Here is a 23,109-nt window from a genome sequence, read left to right as displayed (position 1 = left end):
CGGTCAGGAAGGAGGATGGGTGTGGAAACTTATTCCGCGAGTGGCTGGAGCTAGTGGCGTGCGCTCCGCGCTGCGGGGAGCCGGGCACTTGTCCTTGGACCACACTTGTCCAGGGGAGGCTCTCGGGGCTGTTACCTACCCTCGGGTGTGGGATGTGCGCGTTAGAGCGGGTCCCTTCGGAGAAGAAACGTCCTGCGTGATGTTCTGTAATTGGTAACCAGGATCCAGAAGACGCACGTCCTTCGCGGACTGCTGGGGACTGTTTGGAATCTTGGCTTTGCCGGGTTATTCCTCGTGGGGGGTACGGCCACGCCTCTCGGTGTTTGGGGAGCAGGGCTGGGGTTTGCGAAGCGTCCCTCTGACGAGAGCCAGCTTGGCCGTAAATTGACTACGTCCAGAATGCTTAGGCAGGAGGTGCATTCGGGTTGGTGCTGCAATCGTCACGGAGGGACTTCTGTGGGGAAATCAGACTGAATTTAGAAGGCAGTGAGTGACGGGGGACACGGAGGAGAAACAACTTGTAAATATTGCCTTTTCTTATTTTGGTGACTTTTTTTTTTTAACAGGTAGTTACGGTGAGAGTAGAGGGGAAGAGACGGTAGGTTTTATGGCTTCCCTTACAAGTTCACCTATTTTGTGGTTGGTGTAGGTTAAATTTTTTTTGAAAAATACATGTTTTTACAAGGTTTCATCTTAAGCTCGGGTTTATCTAAATAATTTCATATTGGCTTTTTTATTTTTAGTAAACAAATACGTTCAAGATATACAATTTTTCATCTTCATTAAAAAGTCTATTACGTTTTTCTTTGTACAAAATGTTCTATTTTAAATTTTTAAAGTATTGGTAGGTGGTGACAGGTGTTTTTAAAATAAGGGAGGTGGTGGAAATTGAGACAGAAAAAAAAGAATAATTTGACCAACTTCATGCCATCTGCTATATTATTCATTTCAGAAACTTGCATGATGTGCCATTTTAATGAGAATAAAATGAATCATTCCAGATTTAAGAGAATATCAACTGACTTCAACTCGAAAGTTTTATAGATCAATCAATCCAATCAGCATTTATTAACCGCCTGCTATATGCCAGGCAAATGGGCTAATAAGCACTAAGGATCCAAAAAAGAGACACAATAGTCCCTGCCTTCAAGAACTTAGACTTAATGGGGAGACAGACAAATATAGATAAAAACAAGAAGAAAAACTATATACAGAATCAGTAGGAAATAATTAACAGAGGGAGAGCATTAGAATTAAGAGGGTTTGAGAAGACTTCCTGTAAGTGCGATTTTACCTGGAACATAATTTTTTCTTTATATGAAGCATTATTTTTGAAGAAATTGGTTCCTTATAGATTTTAATTACTAGATTCTGAAGAACACAGACTTATTTTTATCATTATTCATGCTGTATTTGGTACAAATCGTATTATTAAAAGAGAATGGTCTTTTAATGTGTCTTCATAAATGAAATATAAAGATGTGGAATAAAAGCTTTTATAAATGGTGGCTATATGTTGTCCCCAAAGGTGAAGTTCTTGAGAACAAACTTCTCTTTTTTCTTATTTTAGTGACTTTTTTTTGACAGGTGTACTTTTGTTAGTATAATGATAATAGAGGGGAAGAGTAGGTAGGTTTTATGACTTCCCTTACATCCTATATTTGTTTGGATGTATTTAACATTATAGTCTTCAAAATAGACTTGAGATTTAACACTTTTTTGAAAGGGAGAAAGGAGAAATAAGATTATGGAACCATTTAGAAAGATAATTGCCAAATGTTTTAAAAGACTGGATTTTAGAAAATGTTATTTTGGAAAAGAAATAGTAGAGCCACCATATGAGAAAGCAAACTCCCAAGCTGTTTACTTTCATACACATGAGGACAAAGACAGTATTAATAATAACTGACATTTTTATGTGATGATTTAAGATTTGCCAAGTACTTTACATTGGAGCCTCATAACAGTTGTGTGAGATAGGGTGATACAAGTAAATCCCGTTTTTTGGATGAGGAAACTGAGGCCTAGAGAAGTGAAATGACTTGACTGGGATTATACCCAGGCCAGGACCTTTCTGACTCCAAGTCTTTGCACTTTCTCCACTATGCCATGCTTGGAAGTATTTTAATTGTTTTTTAAGAGGAAGGGTTTATAGTTGTTGCTGCTCCTACAATTGTCATGCTTTTTTATTATTCATTTAATATTAATTGAAAACATATTTGTAGGGTATGTTACAATACAAGGCATTATGAATGAGGATACAGATGTACAACGAATGTAGAGTAGATTTAAGAATCCCTTATCAGTTTATTCATAAAAATTCCAAAATCACTAATTGACAGTTTACTAGAAAAATTTTCATATGTAAATAAGAGTAGATATGAAAGATAAATTGTAGGGCAAGTATAAGGGACCAGCTTAGGAAAAAATATCCCATAAAGAAATACTTTCTGCAAATTAATTTTGATGTATCTTTTTACTTGCACAAAATTTTGATGTATCTTTTTACTCGCATATTGATAATGATGTTTCTCAATTCAGTTTTATTTTAAAATATATTTATATAAGAAACTGTTTTCATGGTCCAGTATTGACTAGGAAAAGTAGTGAAGTAAGAGTTTTTGGTGTGGTTAAGGGTGAACATATAATGAGACTTGGGGGCTTTCTTGTTCTTTGGGTGAGGTTTTCTTCTCAAGTATAAATTGCACTCTTAAACAAGTATTTTTCTTAATGGTCAAGATTTTAAGGTTTAATTTCCTTAGTTGAATTTTAACTAATTCTTATTTAGAACACGCATCTTATTTAGCTGTTTAAAAATCTTCTAGCCTTAAATTTGTATTATGGTCTATTATTTTAAAAGAGACTTACTTTTTTTGTTTGTTTGTTTGTTGAATTTTAACTGCTTTCCTCCTACTCTCAGATACTTCACTGCCCTTCTTTTCTATTGGTGTTTGTTTCTTCATCAGTGAAATGGTAATCATAATCCTGTTCAGCCTCACTGAGAAATAATTCATTATAGTAAAGTGCTTTGAAAAGGCTTCATAAATATCAAGTTATTCTGCAGGACATCCAAGTGTCTCTTTGATACATTTAAAGACAATTGGAATTACATTAATTTCTTTGAAGACAATTTAAATAGTCTACGATCATTTGTCTTTGTTCCACAGCATTTAGCACAGTGTCTCTTGCTCGTAGTGATTGTTTAATAAATATTTATTGAATTAGATTTAGAGTATATCTACTTCTTCTAGACTCTGGAATAGGAATTTCTTTCCAAGGATGCTAGAGGAGAATTCTTGAGGCTCTAGATGCTGCTATATATATCTCTGGTACTAGTTTCATAATACTTACCTTGCTTTTACACCATCTTTGTTTTTATTCTAGTAATTCATGGTAATCTGAGGCAATTTCCTTTTCTCTCTCTGCATATTCATACCTCTGAATTTTCATTTGGCCAACTTAAAAAGTCAGGTTCTAAAGAGCCAGAATTCTTGGCTCCTGACAGTTATGAAACTGATGAGTTAAATTGGTTAGACACATATTAGAAATTTATATTGACAGCTCAATTAAGAGGTAAAGTATTGTCATTTAGGATGTGTGTGTGTTACAATTCCTAATTCCTGAAAATTTTCTTTTTCTAAGCTACTTTGGAGAAGAAAGTTGAGTAATATGCAATTTAGGAGTTTCGAATTTTAGATTGGAAGTGAAAGGTTGGGTTATTTTGAAAGAAAGGCTTCAAGGATACCTTGGACATGGTTCCAAAATTTATTGTTCTTTTGTCTTTGGGGCACAGAAAAAAATCCATGACATTTTATGTTAATGTAGCATTAGTGACTTTTATATTTGTAGGTAAAATAAATTTAATTGACTTAAGTTTCACAAAATTTAGAATGGTTGTATCTGAACATCTGAGAAAGTTAATATTCCAGTGATCATTTGATTGCATTTTTTTCTTTTTTTTTTTAACCCTTACCTTCCATCTTGGAATTAATACTGTGTATTGGTTCCAAGGCAGAAGAGTGGTAAGGGCTAGGGAATAGGGGTTAAGTGATTTGCCCAGGGTCACACAGCTGGTGATTGCATTTCTAATGTAGGTAGAGTTGGTGTGGCTCCTAAAGTTGGTTAATCTGAGAAAAGTCACTAATGAAAATTTGAATAATTATAATGAGTAATTACTATTGTTTGGATTGCTTGAGTGAAGTTCTTGCCTCTTGATTTTTTTCCCTTGACATAGTCTTTTTAAAAATTTTAATCTCATAAAACCAGAAAAACTTAGAAATTATAAGAATGGAGGTTTGTATGTTCCACTAAACTCATAAGTTTCCCTATTTGAATTAATTTTTTCTGTGGGATTAAAATCTTTGGCTAATATTACCTTATAATTGAATTAATGACACCTTTTGTTTTTAAATGGAGAAATGATTTCTGAATCTGAATGCAGTTAGCCTCAAAAAGAAGTTATGTTAATATTGCTAGACTTTTATATTTTGCTTATCTGAGTAAACTGGATATGGTACAAAGGAAAGATAATAAGGAAAGATAATGAACTTGTTGAATCCCTCAATATTGATAAAAGTAATATATCTGAAAGATATCAGTATCTTATAAAGAAGTATATTTCTCCTCTAAAAAGGTCTTATTTTTTTCTTTTATGATGATATGGGTAGTTAATTCCATCATCATTTTTGGGAGAGTAGGGAGGAGATATGATTCATCTCTATTTCTCTTACTTAATTACTTCTTTTTAGAATCCTTTGAAATACTTTTAGTGAGCATTTTCAGTGCTGATGCATTCTGAATAATTGTAGACATACTTTAGTTGGGCAATTAGCTGACATCTATATTATATTTGAAAAACTTGACAGGAATGTTTAATTTTTGGTGCATTATAGATTGCAGTTTATTGCATGTGTTTTTGTGGCGTTGTCTAGTGGGAATTGTTATTGTCATTTCCATTATTTCTTCTAGATCTGGTGTTAGAAATTGTACATCTAGAGCTATAATGGTGGGGGACAAGTTGTAACCTGACCGTTTCCTTTGTCAAAATGTTATACAATGAGGTTATCTGTTGTAAATTGATGTACCCACCATTTATTTTAGTATTATTTAAGTATTAGTTTGCAGAAGTCCTTTACTGAGTCCATGGCTGTATTTTAAAAGAATTGGAATTTACCACTGTATATTAGGATTTAGGTAATTTTTGACTATGTTTTCTATCGTTGGAAATAAGGTTCTTAAAAATATGTTTTAACTAATTTACATCTCTAATCTGAAGGAATTTAAATTATTACTCAGGAAGACTTTTCTTAGTAAAGAATGTATAATAAATTATATTAGATAATATTATAAATTATAAGTGATTTACTAAAATAATATTTTCTTTACTAATAAAGGATATTCTTGTTTGTTAAGATGTACAAGTTATCTACATACAGGTTTCATTTTTTAGAAGGTATATCAAAGCAAAATTGATTTTTTTAGATCAAGTTATATTACTGAATGATAATTTGATGATGATATTTATTGTAAATATTTGTGAAGTAATTTAAGCTTGGATTCATTTGCAATTCTACAAGTTAGTGATAGGTTTTGGATAATATTTTCATCTTTTTGTTAACACACCTACAAAAACAAGGGAAATAGAAATTGTTTTATTTACATATTATTCTATGGGAACAGTAGCATGGTGCAGTGGAGAGTGATTGCTATACTTGAAGTAGGGAAGAACCTAGATTCAAATTCTAGCTCCTCAAGATATAAATAATTGTGAGCTGGATTGATGGGGAAAATTCCTATATTCAAATTACAGTTATATGTTTTCTTCAATAGTAAACATTAATTCTTTGAGCAAAATAAATATTTAGCATTTATTTATGAGCTTCCTTTTGAAAGATGAAGTAAACAATTTCATTCAGTCACTTTGTGAAATTCAGACTACTGGCTATATAATCTACACTTTGCTTCCAATTGTTTACTTATTGATTAGACACATTTTCTTACTTTTCAGGTCCTAGAAACTCTTAGTTCAAAAACTGTTTCTTAATTTAGAATGAATTCAGGAGAGTTAGGTGGCTCATTGGATAGAGAAAGTAGGAGATTAGGGGTGGGGTAGTTCCTGGGTTGAAATGTAGCCTTAGACACTCCCTAGCTGTATGAACTTGGGCAAGTCACTTAAGCCCTCTTGCCTAGCACCTTACTTCTCTTCTGCCTTGTAACTGATTCTTCTTATTGAGTGCTATCCAGACTTAAAAAAGATATCAACAAACATATTCTGTATTCAGTTGTAAGCACTGACCATGTCTTAACTTCTTTTGTATTTCCATTGTGCCTCAGGGGATGAGGCATCTAATAGATGTCATCGAAAGTTCAGAATTTCTTAAATTAAAACTTCATAAAATAGACTCATTTATTCAGAAGCTAAACTGCTAGCAATCTCCGAGACATGTTTTTGAACTCAAAAGAAGCAGAAGAGTATCCTCATATGGGTTGGTCCATCTTCAGGACTGTCAATGTTGAATTATATGTAAAATTAAGAAAGACAACATAAGCACAGGAATTTTGGACCATTTATGGAGGAACAGACAGTTTTCAGGAAACATTACAAAGCAGTACAATCAGCATTTATGATAATAATTTTCAATAAAATGATTAAAATAAGAATAATTTTGGGTAAAGAGGGATAATCTTTATCTGAAAAAATTAATTGATGTGAATCAGTGCATTCTCTATTACCAAATGAAGAGTAATTGTGGTTTTAAAAAAGATCCAGTGTTAGTTTCTTTTAAAAAATAGACCCCACCCCAATTCCCCAAACAACTGATTTTTGGTTGCTTTTTGGGGTTTACAGAATAGATGCTAAGTACCTGTTTGCCCTTTCTTAAGTTATTCTTTAAAACGGTAGAAAATTGTCTTACACTCTTTCAAATTCCTCAAACATTTGTGCCTTATATTTCAAAAGCAGATAGCTAAAAAAAAACTGACTTCATGATTTTATAGTGTTGATGAGTTGATGAGTAGTGTTGAAATTAAGGTGGAGAGAAGTTAAGGCATCATTAATAGAGTTTGAAGTAGCTTGGTGGAAAAAAGTACAATTCACATTAAAGCTGTGTCATCTAATGTAACAAAGATCATTATTTAGTCCATAATTGTTAATGATTAGAATAATTTATTTTTGGAATTCTTAGCCACTTATGAATTCAAGGTTGTGTAGGCTTTTTTCATAGTCATACTTTATGGTGATGCATTGGGAATGATAGGACAGAAATAGTTTTGCAGGCAGTAGTAGAAAGTTTCAGATAAATGAAGCCAGGCATGAACTCTAGAGTTATATAAGGAAGCAAATAGGCCTTAGGGGAACTTTCATTGAACTAGAGAGGGATGATGTATATGAGACAGGATTGCCAGTGAACTATTAAAATTCAGTATTTTAGGGTTGTATTCTAGTAACAGTTTGGGGGAAAAAACCCCCAAAACAGAAAATGATTGATTTAACTCTGTGATACTTTAGACCAAGTAAATTTGTTCCTAATCTGGCTTAGATCTTTATTGTAGGTGGTGTCTAAAAGTATTTATGGATAATTTTGGATATAGATTTATGCAGAAGTGAATTAGTTGGATAATTTGTAGATTCACGCTAAAAAGACTATTCAACTTGATGCATTTTACTACCAGTTTGCAACTATGTTATGCATTTTTGGTTTAATTTGACAGATTTGATAAATGTTTTCTGAAAATTGATTTTTTTTAGGCCTGCTTTCAGGCTTGTATATTGAAGAAACATTTTAATATTGCAACCAAGATTTTTCATTAGTTAGAATTTTCCATCTAGTTGGGCACCATTAATTGCAATAAACGGGCATCATTTGACCTTTGAAATATGCCTTTTATCTTTTAGCATTAGATTCTTTCACTGAAAAAAATTTCATTTAATTTTGAAATATATTGGGCTCACTTAATAAAGCATTGGAATTACTAACCAGTATCTATTATTGTTTAGTAGATTAGAGCCTTAATGGATGTTTCTATTTGAGTGTGAAAAAACAGCTTTCAGAAACAAACTATTGAAATTTTAATCAAAACTTCCAAAAGAATTCTTAATTAGCTCAGTAGGCATAAGCTTAGTTTTTATGGTACCTTCAAACAGCTCACTCACTGCATCTTAACACCATGCTGACTGAAAGAGTAGGACTATTGAATCACCAGCTCATTTCCTGAAGCAGTTTGAGTTTTCCTTGGCTATCTAACTACTGATCTGGCCTGTCTCTGGTAACTTATTAGTTCTTAGTGACGTGGCTGCTGTTGAACTAAAAAAAAGCAATCATATTGAGAGGGAAGAGCTTACTAAAACTTTGGAATCTGTACTTCATAGCTCTTTCACTTCATTTCCTTTGTAATTTGGTCTGTTTTACTGTCTTTTTTAAAAACCTTTATTGAGATTCAGAATTTTAGGCTTTTAAAGTTAAGGAATATGTGTTATCTACTTAAGCCTATGGAAGTCTTGCCCATCTGCTACTTTTTACCCATAGATTGTCAAGGCAAAAAAAGTGATTCTGATAGTAATCTGATGTCTTATAGAAGAAGCTATATTTCATTAAGAAAACATGATACAAATATTTTGACTTTGAAATGTTACACTGTATAAGCAGAAAAAAAAGTTTAAACTATTCTAAATATTACATTCTATTTCATAAATATGTTTGAAAATAATTTTAGCACTTAAATAGTTCTAATTTATCTTAATGCTAGGTACCAGGGATACAAATGAGAAGTAGTAGAGTTCCTGGGAAATGTGGGATGATCATTCAAGTCAGCAAACATTTATGAAGTACTATAGGGTTGCAATGCAGTATTTTAGGTGTTTGGGATATGGAAACAAAAGCAAGAGAGTCCTTGCTTCTAAGAGACTTCATTCTAAAAACATATATGCACATAGATATTATGCAAAGTAATTTAGAGAAGAAAAAAGCAGAGCAACCGTAGGAATCGGGGAAAGCTTCCTAATGAGGGGGTCCCCTGAGCTAAAGTTTGAGGGAACTAACTGCGCATGTTAAGTATAACACATTTGATAGAGGAAAAAGAGAACTTCAGATAAAATATTTTATGGCATTTAAGGTGAGAGCGACTATTGTTAACTGGGAAGATTAGGGAAGGCATTTTGGAGGAAGATGACAATGACAATTGGAAGACTTTTAGCTCCTGAAGATAAGGGGGAGAGCTAGTCTTATAGCTTTTCAAGAAAGGGAAGGGAAGTAATACGAAATACATCTCCAGCAGTAGGCTTGATATAGGATGTGACTGTCCTTGAACCCCAGGAATTAGTGTTTTTATCCTATTATAGGCAATGGAATCCCACTAACGCTCTTTGAAAAGCTTCATTCTTAGACCTGTGCAATGGAAAGATTAATTTGGTATTTGTGTGAAAGGATGGATTAAAGAGGGGAAGAGTCAAGAGACCAGGTAGGAGGCTGTTAAAATAAGTTCGGTGGGTCCTTGAACTAGGGCAGTGTCACTTCATTGGTATGAATAGAGAAGGAGAGTGATGGAAAAAAAGAAGTGTCAAAGATGATGCTTAAGTTTTGAGTTTAGATAACAGTGAAAGTGTGTGTAGAGGGGGTGGTGGGGAAACAGAGGGATAGAAAGAGATTGATTTGTGGGGCAAGTTTGGGGAGTAAAATGGGTTGCTATTTCCTGTAGGTAGTTATAAACTTGGATTGGTTCCTTTCTTTCAGTCCTCCAGTTTGAACCATGGCCACATTGGAGCCCAAAGTTTAATTTGGCAAGTGACTTTTTCTTATATCTTCAAAAAATTATGAGTATAGGGATGACTAGTACATCTGAAAGTTTTAGGTAAAGGAGGGGAAAAAATGATAGCTTTCCTAATATTCAGATTGGCAGGATACTGAAATGACTATGGATATAACCAGAAATCTGATGGCAACTCAGAATATAACTCAAAATTATGTGGAAGAGGATGGTTCCTTTGGGGAAGTAGCAGATTATCATGGAGATAGAGCTAGTAATGTAGAACAGCATTGAACAGGTACTTTTGATGCATAGGAATACCAGAATGCCTGCCTAACTTACAAGTAATCAGAAGGTACCCTGAAAAATATATGATTAACTTAGCTTATATTAAAATACACTAATTCCCTAACCTATTTAGATGAGAAAGTTAGAGAAGGAAACTAATACAGAAAATCCAGAAATGGATAAAGCAGTAGAAGAATCACATAGTTTGGCTCTTGTTTTCAAAAGTGAATCATGAGGGTGGCTAGGTAGCACAGTAGATAGAACACTAGGTTTAGAGTCCAGAGGTCCTGGATTAAAATTTAACCTCAGACATATCCTACCTGTGTGACCCTGGGCAAGTCACTTAACATTGCCTAGCCCTTGCCACTCTTCTGGTAAGGGCTATTAAAAAGAAAAAGTGAATCATGTTGATTATCAAGAAATTCTGTGTATCTAGCTTGTTGTGAACTCTACACCTTTATTCTTTCATCACCAGATTAGTATATCTTACTTTTTATATTACTTGTAAATTTGACAAGCATGTCATCTGCTCTTTATTCAAAGTCATTGATAAAAATGTTGAACTTGAACATGACTGAAGAAGCTTGCTATAATCTTAGCACATAGTAAATACCTATTAAATCGTGGTTGATTATTTGTTAGGTACAGTCATTTAGCCAGTTCCAATTCTGAGTTGTCGCAAGCCATCCCTTCAATAATTAAGTTTAGTTAAGCTAATTGCCTTTAGTTTTTAAAGGATAGTTGAGATGTCTTGAACTAAAATGCTTCAGGAGGGAATCAATTCAGCGTTCAAGGATAATATTCTGAAGACTCCAATGAAAATATTTTATTGAGGAGCAAAAATGGGATTTGTCTAAAAACAATAATGTGGATGCATATTATTTAACTTGTATAAAAAAATGGACAGAAGATAGAAACCAGACCAGTCCAGCCACCCTACTAATTCTGAATATTCACAGCATCAGAATGGTAAAGGGTCTTGATTTTATGATATATGAAGATTAGTTGAAGGAACAGGGAGTATTTAGCCTGGAGAAAAGAAGATTCAAGGAAGATTTGTTGGCTTTGTTTAGGTATTTCAAGGGCTTTAAGTGGAGGAGGAATTAAATTTAGCTTAATTTGAGAATTTGTGGATTTCCCTTCTTTGGATGTTGTGGGCACTGACCCGATTATCAGGTGTGTTATTGTTGTGAGTTCTTTATGTATATGTTGGCCAAGATTGTTGCTAGGAACCTTACTAATTCTTAATTTGTAATTTTTGTGTTTCTACTCCATACATTAAAACTAACCCATCTAAAACTCCATCTATTTCCTCCCTCCTATCTGTGATCAAGCCCTCGATTTGTCTCTTAAAGGGGCTTGCTGCAATGAAAGATCCTTCCTTCCCTCCCTCCTATTTGGATGCCTGAATCTGAATCAGCTCAAAGGCAAAACTCACCACCAAACCCAGACAAATAACTGCCACCACTCCAAGGTTGTCTGAACGCCTAGCACACTGCCAGCCAGAGTCACATCTCCAGGGAAAGAGGAAGAGAGAGGAAGTGACGTGCCTTATATAGACAGTTTTACGTCACTTTACTGCATCTCATCTGTACCAGTGATAGCTTAGCTTGACTTAGGACAGCCCAGGGGTCTGTCCGTTTTTTCTGTACATGCCTGTTGAAGGCCATTTCCTCAGATAATTAAAACTTGAGTTTGGTGCAGACCTTCCTAATCTTCTTAAACTAAGGAGGGTGGAGAAATTCAGGGTTCCAAAGACCTGATTCTTAGTCCAAGTATCTCTATTATTGATTAGGAAATAGCTAAATCAGATCTTCTAGAGTATGGTCTGATTAGGGTGGAATAGTTTTAAAATTCACAGGAATAAGGTAGGAAATCTATTAATCCCTAATACTCAAAGTGTCTAAATAAACTCACCAAACTGGCTGTTATCTTTGCAGCTTTTTCTTTGTCTGCCAAGGTAGACATTACACTTAACTATACTCATTGACTAAAATATTAAATTTTAACTTACTAACTTATGCTAATATGATGAACTTTATATAATTAACTCCTAAAGTAACATATATAATCTTCAGAGAGAAGTTGAAGCAGTTTCTCTCTCCAGAAGTCAGAGAAGAACCAGGCCTCTGACAGTCTCCCTTTGCTCCAATCCATCTGTTTGTCCCAGTTCAAACAAACAGTTCTTTAGCTCCCCCTCTGGCTCTGAGGGGAAAAGCTCTCCTCAGAGTGCTGTAGAGAATAGGCCTCAGTACTGAGGAGGAAACCTTCTTAACTAACTGTAATAAATCTTTTCTTCCTAACTTTCTTAAGCCTCTTCTTTTAACTCTAACCGCCACCAATTGTCAAAGTGTGAGAGCTCAAAGCAGCTGCCTTTGTTCCTTGAGATTGCCAGAGAAATATGGAGCCCAGAATTCTATCTTCATTAGGCTTTATGTTCTTCCCTTAAAGGGCTGGAAACCAGCTCTCCCTCTTCTCCGCTCTTAAAGGGGACAGCATAAGTCACAAACCCTTTCTCTGATCTAAACCCCTGCTCCTAATGAGACAGGCTAAACTGAATGAAATACTTATCACACCAGTGTGATGGCAAGATCAAGAGTATGAACAACATCTTGTGTGTGGCAGAGCAAGGTCTTGTGAAGCGAAGAGGTTGAGGAACTGAGTGGTTAGGGTGTTTGTTCATATGACCTATTAGGAAGAGTAGAGTTGGGGAAGAGAGAAAGATTATGAGTGAGGTACTGAAATCTTGTTGTAGAAGAATATGACTTGGAAGCTGCCAGGATTTTGATTGGGAGGTAAATGGTATCAATACCAAAGGAAGAGATTACTGAGTGTTGGAAGAAGGAGGGGTATGTAGAAAAGGCAATGGGGAGCAAAGAGTATTCTGACTCCCCCTTTTAGATCAGTGAACTGCGAGAAATGAATGAAGATACAGCCAGTACTAGAAAGGATGACCAGAGGGGGCTGTGTCTTGTGGAGAGGATTGATGTGAGATAAGGAGCTAGATTTCAGTGATTGCTAGAAGAGAGAATGGGAAAGGAAAGATTTCGAATAAGAATAAGGGAAGTTTGTTGCCGATAGAAAAGGCATTCCATAAGGTGCAGTGGAGGGGGTATGTGGTTGATTGGAACTTTGGGAGGGCTGAGGGGGAGGGGAATAAAAAATTGGAAGGTGGGGATAGGGTTTCAGAATCACTAGGATATGTAGGGGAAGACCCCATGTGGGAATGTTCACCATTGAGTTGAAGGCATCAATGAACATGCATAGTAGGAAGTGAAAGTTCCTTTCTTCATTGACTTGGCTCTTCCCCTTAAAGCACAAGCACAGCAGGAGATTGAAGATCTGAGCCCAAGAGACTAGACTTCATGCTGCAGGTTCTCCACATCACCAGTGGGAGATCAGGCTGACATCAGGATCCGGGTGTTGCCTTGCATGCCTCTAGCCCCTAGCAGTCTTTCTTGAGGGGACACAGGAAGGGCAGAATGTTTTGTTTTTCTTCTCACATTAGGCTGGAAGTCAGTTGGGTATAGCATGATGTAGAAGTTGAGTTGTTACAGATGGAAGTTGTTCTATAAGGCAGTAGCCTTCCCACAGGGGACAGTTGAAAACATTAGAGGAAGGTCTAGCACCTCCTCTCCTAGGCCATCCCCTATTTCATTGTTACTAAGAGCTCCCTAGATAATGATATGAAGTGTCTCAGAAACTCAGACATCTCGATCTCTTCCAAGCAAGTGTAACTAGTAAATTTCCCAGCTCCATCATGGGAAAGGCACTCATGTCAGCTCCTTTTGGACCCTTTGTGAGAAGTTGATATGGAACACTCATACTCTGATAAATGAGTTTTTAGAAGACTTAGCCATGTCCATTCAAGGTAAAATAGCCTAAATGGAATGAACTGTTTGGTCATGGCCAGCCTTGGGGCAGACCCTTCTCTTTACTAACTTACTTATTAGAAGCTGGTTGCATGACAGTGTACCTTGTGTTAATTAGCTATGAGCCTGACTTACTCCTTAATCATGGAATTCGTGTCAATGGGGAACTACTTATGGATTGACTTGGCCTGACAACCTCCATAGGAAAGGGGGGAAGGACAGTAAGACCACCCACTCACTTTCTATCCTAGGGACAGTGTCATCTAGCCATCCATCTTGCAGCCCATCTTTTATCTGAATCTTAAGGTTAAATTGCTGTGGCCTTGGTTTACTCTAAGTTCTGTCTATAGCGGAATCAGGAGACTGAAAACTTGTAGGACTTGATGTCCTAAAGACAGAAAGTACCAAGATATCCCCCCACCCCCTCCAAGATCCCGCACCACCCTTCTTGAAGTCAAAACAATTGCTAAGTGCTCACTGAAGTTTTTGTCAGTGACTCCAGAAAAGTAAGCCTCTGTGGGTTCAAGTGTAGAAAAATTGCAGATGCTTATTCTCTTTCCCTTCTCAGTAATAACGAAAGTGATTTGGTTACCTGGTACTGCACAATCCTGCCACTGTCTGGAACTTGAGAAATGTTACCCTCCATTTCTGGTCCTGTCAAACATGTTGCTTAGTTGAGCTCTGTGTCTCTTGCAGTCATAGTCCTCAGCAGGATAATGTCTTGCATGTGATAGGCTTAAATGATCATCAGATCATACCAATGGAGAATAGTCCTGCCACAGATAATAAACTGTCTCTGGGTTCAGATCTTAACTCCTTTTGCTCTTGTTTGCTGTTGTGGGTTCTGGTATGTTTATCCTTTTGAGCTTCACAGTGCCTGATAGAAGAGGCAAAACCTAAATCAAGTGGGAGAAGTTTTATTAGTGGGATAAGAATTAATTCAAACACATGCGTAAAAAGGCTTTAATTAAGATGCGTGGTGGTTGAATGTAGTTAACTGAAAGAATCAAAGCCATTATAAGTAAGAGTTACTGGCACCTTCAGGTGACCAAATTGTTTAAAAAAATTATAATAGAAACTAAATTATTTAGAAAGTGTAGTTTCCTGAACAGCTTATGAACTTGTTTCCCCAATCCACTTAATGTCAATAAATCTTTGCAGTTCTCTATTTTGTTGTGTTGCTGAAAGTCTATTATTAACTGATAGAGATGCCATTTTATTTTCTTGAACATTTACATATATATTTTAGTGAGTGTGCATTTTTTATCTTCTCTTATCTCCTTTCCCTCTCTTTTATCTTTCTCTTCAGACATCTGGCCCATCATTTGCTACCCATTCACTTTTGGTTCCCTCTTATAGTTCAGACTTCACTCTTTTATGTATTAGATCCTCCTCCTCCTGCCTTGAATGACAGCTGATTGAGCATTTCTCATGCTTATGTTCCCCAAAGTACTGGATCTGAGATTTTGTGATTGCCTGTTGACTTTAAACTCTTAATTATAATTTTATAGCCAACTTCTATCCAAGTTTTTCTGTTTTTACAAATTCTTCATTCATTCATTCATTCATTCATTCATTCATTCATTCATTTATTTATTTATTTTATTTTTTGCTTTCAAGGTAGAAGTTAAAAGTTGTGTTTTTAGATCTCCATTTTCCCAGATTTTGTCAGTCTTTGTTTCTAGAAAAAGTTTATTATAAAAGTAAAAGCAGAGTGATGAGAACTGTAAGAGACTTACGCCCAAAATAAAGGATTTATTTGATTAGTGTCTGTATATGTTATGTTGTCTATGTAAAAGAAAAAAAGAAATAAAAACTAAAAACCTTAATTGCCCCATGAATATCCTTGGTAACAGAAACCAGTTCTGGAGTAACTTCTAACTAGTAACCACAAGCAAATGCTTCTGAAACAATTACTTAAAAATGAAAATTTTAATATAAGAAAAATTGATCATTAAGCAAATTATATTTTTTCTTTGAATTTTCTATTTTAGCCAATTAGTTGTTTTGACAATTCTGTTGTGTAAACCTTGAAATACAATACAATTTTTGGCGATTGCTATTTACTTTTATTTTTTAAACTTCAAATGATCAGATTAAATATATGTTTTTACTTAGAATGTTTTCTAAAACTGAATAAGTGAGTGAATATTATAATGTATATATATTGTGTGATTTTAGTTTTTAGATATGTACTACTTTGATTTACTAGAGGACTTTATGGTAATAACCCTTTATTGGACTAATGGAAATATTTATAAAATTACACAAAATTGTGACTTGCTAAAACTTTTGTTTCAAACAGGTGAATTAGATTCAATGACTTATTGCTAGTTATCTTTATTGCAACATGAAGTACAGTGTAAGAAAAAAGTCAGTAAATAATGCTCTATTTTGTTGTCATTGTTACTGACATAGTCAATTATGTGGATAATTTTCCTAATATTGAACCATCCCTGCATTTCTGTTATAAATCTTAATTGGTCATATTGTATGATTTTGGTGATCTTAAAATTTTTGGATCAATATACATTAGAGAAGTGTGTCTATAGTTTCTTTCCTCTGTTGCTCTCCTTGGTTTAGATATTGGCACCATATTTGTGTTGTTAAAGGAATTTGGTAGGTGACCTTCCTTTGCCTATTTTTCCAAATAGTTTTTATTGTATTGGAATTAATTGTTCTTTAAATATTTGGTAGAATTCATTTGTAAATCCATCTGGTTTTGTGAATTTTTTCTTAACTCAATTTCTTTATTCAATTTCTTTTTCTAATATGGAGCTATTTAAACCTTGTATTTCCTCTGCCCTTAATCTAGGTAGTTTACATGTCTATAAATATTCTTCCAGCGGAAGCTAAGGTGGCACAGTAGTGTGCAGAGTCTGGAGTCAGGAATATTCATCTCCCTGAGTTAAAAATCTGACTTCTGTCCACATTCTAGCTATGTCTCAGTTTCTTCATCTGTAAAATAAGCTCGAGAAGGAAATGGCAAACCATTTCAGTATCGTTGTCAAGAAAACCCCAAATGGGATCATAAAGATTAAGCTGAACTGAAAAATGAACAATATCGATCAAATATCCATTTCACTTAGATTATCAGATTTTTGGCATATCTTTGGGCAAAATGGCTCCTAATAATTGTTTTAATTTAATCTTCATTGGTTATGAATTCACCCTTTTAATTTCTGATACTGGTAAATTGGTTTTCTTTTAATCAGATTAGTCAGTCATTTGTTGTATTTTTTTTATAAATCTAGCTCTTTTTTTTAGTTTAATCATTTTTTTATTCTCAGTTTTATTAATTTGACCTTTGATTTTCAGGATTTCTATTTTTCTAGATTTTTTTTAGTTGTGTGCCTGAATCTTATAGATCTTTTCTTTCTTTTATTGATATATGCATTTTTAAACATACTAATTTTCTCCTAAATACTGATTTGTCTGTTATCCCACAAATTTTGTACTTTTCTTCATTACTGTATTTGTAGTTTTCTTTGAAAAGGTACTGGAATAGTTGGTCATTTCCTTCTCTAGCTCATTTTTATAGATGAGGAAACTGAGGCAGTGAAGTGACTTGTCTGAGCAATAGTAATTGTCTGAGACTGGATTTTTATTAATTCATGTTTTCCTGACACCAGGCCTAGCAGCTCTGTCCACTGAGCCCCATAGCTGTCTTACTTATTCTTTTAGAATTAGATTATTTAGTTTCCAATTAACTTTAAATCTATGCTTCTATTATTCCTTATTAAATATAATTTTTATTGTATTATGGTCAGAAAAGGGTTCATTTACTTTTTCTGCTTTTCTACATTTGATGGTGAGGATTTTATGCCTTAATGCCTGGACAATTTTTTTGAAGGTGCAATGTACAGCCGAGAAAATGATACATTCCTTTCTATTCCTGTACAGTGTTTTCTACAGGTTTGTATTTTAAAAGATTCTATTCATCCCCTTGACTTTGTTATTTATTTTATGTTTAGATTTATTTAGCTCTGAGATGGAAAACTTGAAATTCTCCACTACTATAATTTTATTCTATTTCCTGCTGTAATTTTATTTTTCCTTTAAGAATTTGGATGCTATGCAATCTTCTGCCTTTATGTTTAGAATTGATATTACTTCATTTTCTGTGGTTACTTTTAACAAGATGTGGACATCTAAAAATTGAGTGAATCTTTGTGATTAATGAATGATTTTCAAGAAATCTTTTATTTGATTAAATCTTTATCTTGATTTTCATCAGAATTTTAAAGTAAACCTTGTATTGTTTTTTTCTAACTTTAATTTCAGTTGATTATGTTTAGTAATGGACGTAAATTCATATATTTTAAAAATATTGTTCCCCAATTATATGTAAGAACAGTTTTTAACATTTATCAAAAAAATTTTTTTTAGTTTTAAATTCCCTTCATCCTTTCTACCCTTTCCTGAAAAGATTAAACAATCAGGATAGATTTTTACATGTGGAATTGTGTAAAAAATTTTTCTTTATTAGTTTAGTAATTTGAGGAAGAGATCTAAAATGTAAATAAAAAAAGAGAAGAAAGTGATTTCACTTTTTTTGTATTTTTCAGTCTTCATTCAGATGCCATCAGTTCCTTTTAAGAGGGCAGATGGCATTTTTTTTTAAACCCTTACCTTCCATCTTGGAGTCAAAATTGTGTATTGGAGTCAAAACTGTGTATTGGAGTCAATACTGTGTATTGGTTCCAAGGACAAAGAGTGGTAAGGACTTGGCAATGGGGATCAAGTGACTTGCCCAGGGTCACACCTCTGGGAAGTGTCTGAGGCCAGATTGAACCTAGGACCTCTCATCTCTAGGCTTAGCTCTCAATCAACTGAGCCACCTAGCTGCAGGAGATGGCATTTTTAAAATGTAAATTCATCAGGAAATAGATCAGCCAAAACAAAATCATTTCATGGTCCCTTTTTGTAATAGAATTCATCAGAATATTTTTTGAAAATCTTTAAAGTAGAAAATCGAATATTCCGTGAATTCAGAAATTTCAATTAAGGCTTATTTTTATTAATGCCTGCCTAGACTCCTTATTTCTCCTATGAATAGTTCCTTGAATTTTCATAATGTAGTTCATTCTATTAATTCAGAGTTATGTGCAGCCTTCCTTTTTATTTTTAAGTTTTAACTAGAAACTGATAATATATGTTGAATCTGTCATCGATTTGTAGTATTATTGCTTTTCAGAAATTCCTTATGTGATAAAGAGGCTGTTTCTGGTCTTCCTGACCCCAAGGAAGAACACTGAAGAAGAGTAAGACTATGGGGAAGACAGTAAATAAAGGTAAGGTTATTTACATATCAAAATAAAATGATGGGAAGAAAATATTTCAGTTTCTTTTCGTTTTTTCCATTTGAATAAGTTTATTTAGTCAATTTAGAACAGTATTCCTTGGTTACAATAATCACATTATTTCCCTCCCTCTCCTCCACCCACTCTTCCCGCAGCCAACATGCAATTTCATTGGGTATTACTTGTGTCCTTGATCAGTACCCATTTCCATGTTGATGTATGCACTAGAATGTTCATTTAGAGTCTACATCCCCAACCATATCCCTTCCACACGTGTATTCAAGCAGATGTTTTTCTTCGGTGTTTTTCCACCAGCAGTGTTTCCTCTGGATGTGCGTAGTGGTTTTTCTTGTAGGTTCTTCCAAGTTGTGCAGGATCACTGCTTTGCCGCTAATGGAGAAGTCCATTACATTTGATTGTACCACAGTGTATCAGTCTCTGTGTATAATGTTTTCTGATTTTGCTCCTTTCGCTCTGCATCAATTCTTGGAGGTCATTCCAGTTCCTATGGAATCCCTCCACTTTATTGTTCTTTGAACACAGTAGTATTCCATCACCAACAGATACCACAATTTGTTCAGCCTTTCCCCAATTGAAGGGCATCCCCTCATTTTCCAATTTTTGGCCACCACAAAGAGTGCAGCTATAAATATTTTTGTATATGTCTTTTTCCTTATTATCTCTTTGGGGTACAAACCCAGCAGTGCTATGGCTGGATCAAAGGGCAGTCTTTTAGTGCCCTTTGGGCATAGTTCCAAATTTCCCTCCAGAATGGTTGGATCAATTCATCAGCAATGTTTTAATGTCCCAACATTGCCACACCCTCTCCAGCATTTATTACTTTCCTTTGCTGTCATGTTAGCCAATCTGCTAGGTGTGAGGTAATACCTCAGAGTTGTTTTGATTTGCATTTCTCTGATTATAAGAGATTTAGAGCATTTTTTCATGTGCTTAATAATAGTTTTGATTTCCTTAACTGAAAATTGTCTATTCATGTCCCTTGCCCATTTATCAGATGGAAAATGGCTTGATTTTTTTGTACAGTTGCTTTAGCTCTTTATAAATTGAGTAATTAGACCCTTTGTCAGAGGTTTTTGTTATGAAGATTGTTTCCCAATTTGTTGCTTCCCTTCTATTTTTGGATGCATTAGTTTTGTTTGTACAAAACCTTTTTAATTTGATGGAATCAAAGTTATTGATTTTACATTTTATGATTTTTTCTAGCTCTTGCTTGGTTTTAAAGTCTTTCCTTTTCCAAAGATCTGACAAGTATAATGTTCTGTGTTTGCCTAATTTGCTTATAATAGTTTCCTTCTTTATATTCAGGTCATTCACCCATTCTGAGTTTATCTTGGTGTAGGGAGTGAGATGTTGATCCAAACCTAATCTTTCCCATACTGTCTTCCAATTTTCCCAGCAGTTTTTATCAAAAAGTGAGTTTTGGTCCCAAAAGCTGGAATCTTTAGGTTTATCATAGATTGTCCTGCTGAAGTCACTTACCCCAAGTCTATTCCACTGATCCTCCTTTCTGTCTCTTAGCCAGTACCAAATTGTTTTGATAACTACTGCTTTATAGTATAATTTGAGAACTAGGACTGCAAGTCCTCCTTCCTTTGCATTTTTTTTCATGATTTCCCTGGATATCCTTGATCTTTTTTCTTCCAAATGAACTTTCTTATGTTTTTTTCTAATTTAGTAAAGAAGTTTTTTTGGTAGTTCATTGGGTATGGCACTGAATAAGTAAATTAATTTGGGTAGGATTGTCATTTTTATTATGTTAGCTCATCCCACCCATGAGAGATCAATGTTTTTTCCAGTTGTTTAGATGTAGTTTTAATTGTGTAGAGAGTGTTTTGTAGTTGTGTTCATATAGTTCCTGTGTTTGTCTCGGCAGATAGATTCCTAAGTATTTTATTTCGTCTGGGGTGATTTTAAATGGAATTTCTCTTTCTAATTCTTGCTGCTGACCTGGGTTGGAGATATATAGAAATGCTGATGACTTATGCGGGTTTATTTTGTATCCTGAAACTTTGCTAAAGATATTGATTATTTCGCCTGGCTTTTTCCTTGATTCTCTAGGATTCTTTAAGTAAACCATCTTATCATCTGCAAAGAGTGATAGGTTGGTCTCCTCATTGCCAATTTTAATACCTTCAATTTCTTTTTCTTCTCTAATTGCTACTACCAGTGTTTCTAGTACAGTGTTAAATAATAGTGGTGATAATGGTCATCCTTGTTTCACTCCTGATCTTATTGGGAAGGCTTCTAGTTTATCCCCATTGCAGATGATGTTTGCTGATTGTTTCATATATATATATATATATATATATATATATATATATATATATATATATTTTTTTTTTTTTTTTTTAAGGAAAGGCCCTTCTATTCCTATACTTTCTAGTGTTTTCAATAGGAATGGGTATTGTATTTTGTCATAGGCTTTTTCTGCATCTATTGAGATAATCATGTGATTTTTGTTAGTTTGCTTGTTAATATGACCAATTATGTGGATGGTTTTCCTATTATTGAACCATCCTTGCATTCCTTCCTGGTATGAATCCTACCTGGTCATAGTGAATAACCCTTGTGATGACTTGCTGGAGTCTTTTTTGCTAGTAGCCTATTAAGATTTTTGCATCTATATTCATTAAGGAGATTGGTCTATAGTTTTCTTTCTCTGTTTTTGACCTGCCTGGCTTTGGGATTAGTACCATGTTTGTGTCATAAAATGAATTTGGTAGCACTCCTTGGCTTATTCTGTCAAAGAGTTTGTATGATATTGGGATTAGTTGTTCTTTGAATGTTTGTTAGAATTCATTTGTGAATCCATCTGGACCTGGGGATTTTTTCTTGGGAGTTCTTTGATAGCTTGTTCAATTTCTTTTTCTGATATGGGGTTGTTTAGGTAATTTATTTCTTCCTCTGTTAGTCTAGGCATTTTATATTTTGGTAAGTATTCATGCATTTCACCTAGATTGCCATATTTGTTGCCATATTTTTGGGCATAGTAGTTTTTAATGATTGCCTTAATTTCCTTTTCATTAGAGGTGCTTGGATACTGTCAATTTGGTTTTTTCCTTTCCTTTTTTTAATTAGACTGACTAGTACTTTGTCTATTTTATTTGTTTTTTCAAAATAACAGCTTCTAATCTTATTTATAAAATCAATAGTTCTTTGACTTTTAATTTTATGAATTTCTCCTTTGATTTTTAGGATCTCTAATTTAGTCTTCATCTGAGGATTTTTAATTTGTTTGCTTTCTAGTTTTTTAATTTGCATGTCCAATTTATTGACCTCTGCCCTTCTTAATTTGTTAATATATGAACTCAAGGATATAAATTTTCCCCCGAGTACTGCTTTGACTACATCCCATAGGTTTTGAAAGGATGTCTCATCATTGTAATTTTCTTCAATGAAGTTATGAATTGTTTCTACGATTTGTTATTTAACCGGTTTTGGAGAATCATATTGTTTAATTTCAAGTTAATTTTTGATTTACCTCTCCATGTCCCCTTACTAATTATTATTTTCATTGCATTGTGATCTGAGATGGTTGCATTTATTATTTCTGCTCTTTTGCACTTGTTTGCAATGTTTTTATGCCCTAATACATGGTCATTTTTTGTGAATGTACCATGTGCTGCTTAGAAGAAGGTATATTCCTTTTTGTCCTTATTTATTTTTCTCCACATGTCTACTAACTCTAATTTTTCTAATATTTCATTCACTTCTCTTACCTCTTTCTTATTTATTTTTTGGTTTGATTTATCTAGTTCGGCTAGAGGAAGGGTCAGGCCTCCCACTAGTATAGTTTTTCTATGAATTTCATCCTTGAGCTCCATTAGTTTTTCCTTTAGAAATTTGGATGCTATGCCATTTGGTGCGTACATGTTGAGTACAAA

General features: G+C 34.3%; 1 protein-coding gene across 5 annotated transcripts in view; it reads left to right on the top strand.

Annotated features, from left to right (window-relative positions):
- Positions 1-23,109, top strand: part of SCML2 (Scm polycomb group protein like 2) — a 157,812-nt gene that overhangs the window by 947 nt on the left and 133,756 nt on the right. For 2 of the 5 annotated variants that reach the window (XM_016424760.2, XM_016424759.2), the window contains exons 2-3: positions 567-598; positions 19,099-19,195. In XM_016424760.2, coding sequence (XP_016280246.1) covers positions 19,174-19,195 — 22 coding nt within the window. In that variant the 5' untranslated portion in view covers positions 567-598; positions 19,099-19,173. Of the gene's footprint in view, positions 1-355; positions 521-566; positions 599-19,098; positions 19,196-23,109 lie in introns of those variants that run through there. The other 3 variants (XM_007500826.3, XM_007500827.3, XM_007500828.3) reach the window with 2 other exon arrangements.

This window comes from Monodelphis domestica, chromosome 8 (assembly GCF_027887165.1).
Source record: "Monodelphis domestica isolate mMonDom1 chromosome 8, mMonDom1.pri, whole genome shotgun sequence".
NCBI classification, from domain to species: Eukaryota; Metazoa; Chordata; class Mammalia; order Didelphimorphia; family Didelphidae; genus Monodelphis; species Monodelphis domestica.
The sequence above is the reverse complement of the archived record's forward strand: the minus strand, read 5'-3'. Positions and strand labels throughout refer to the sequence as shown.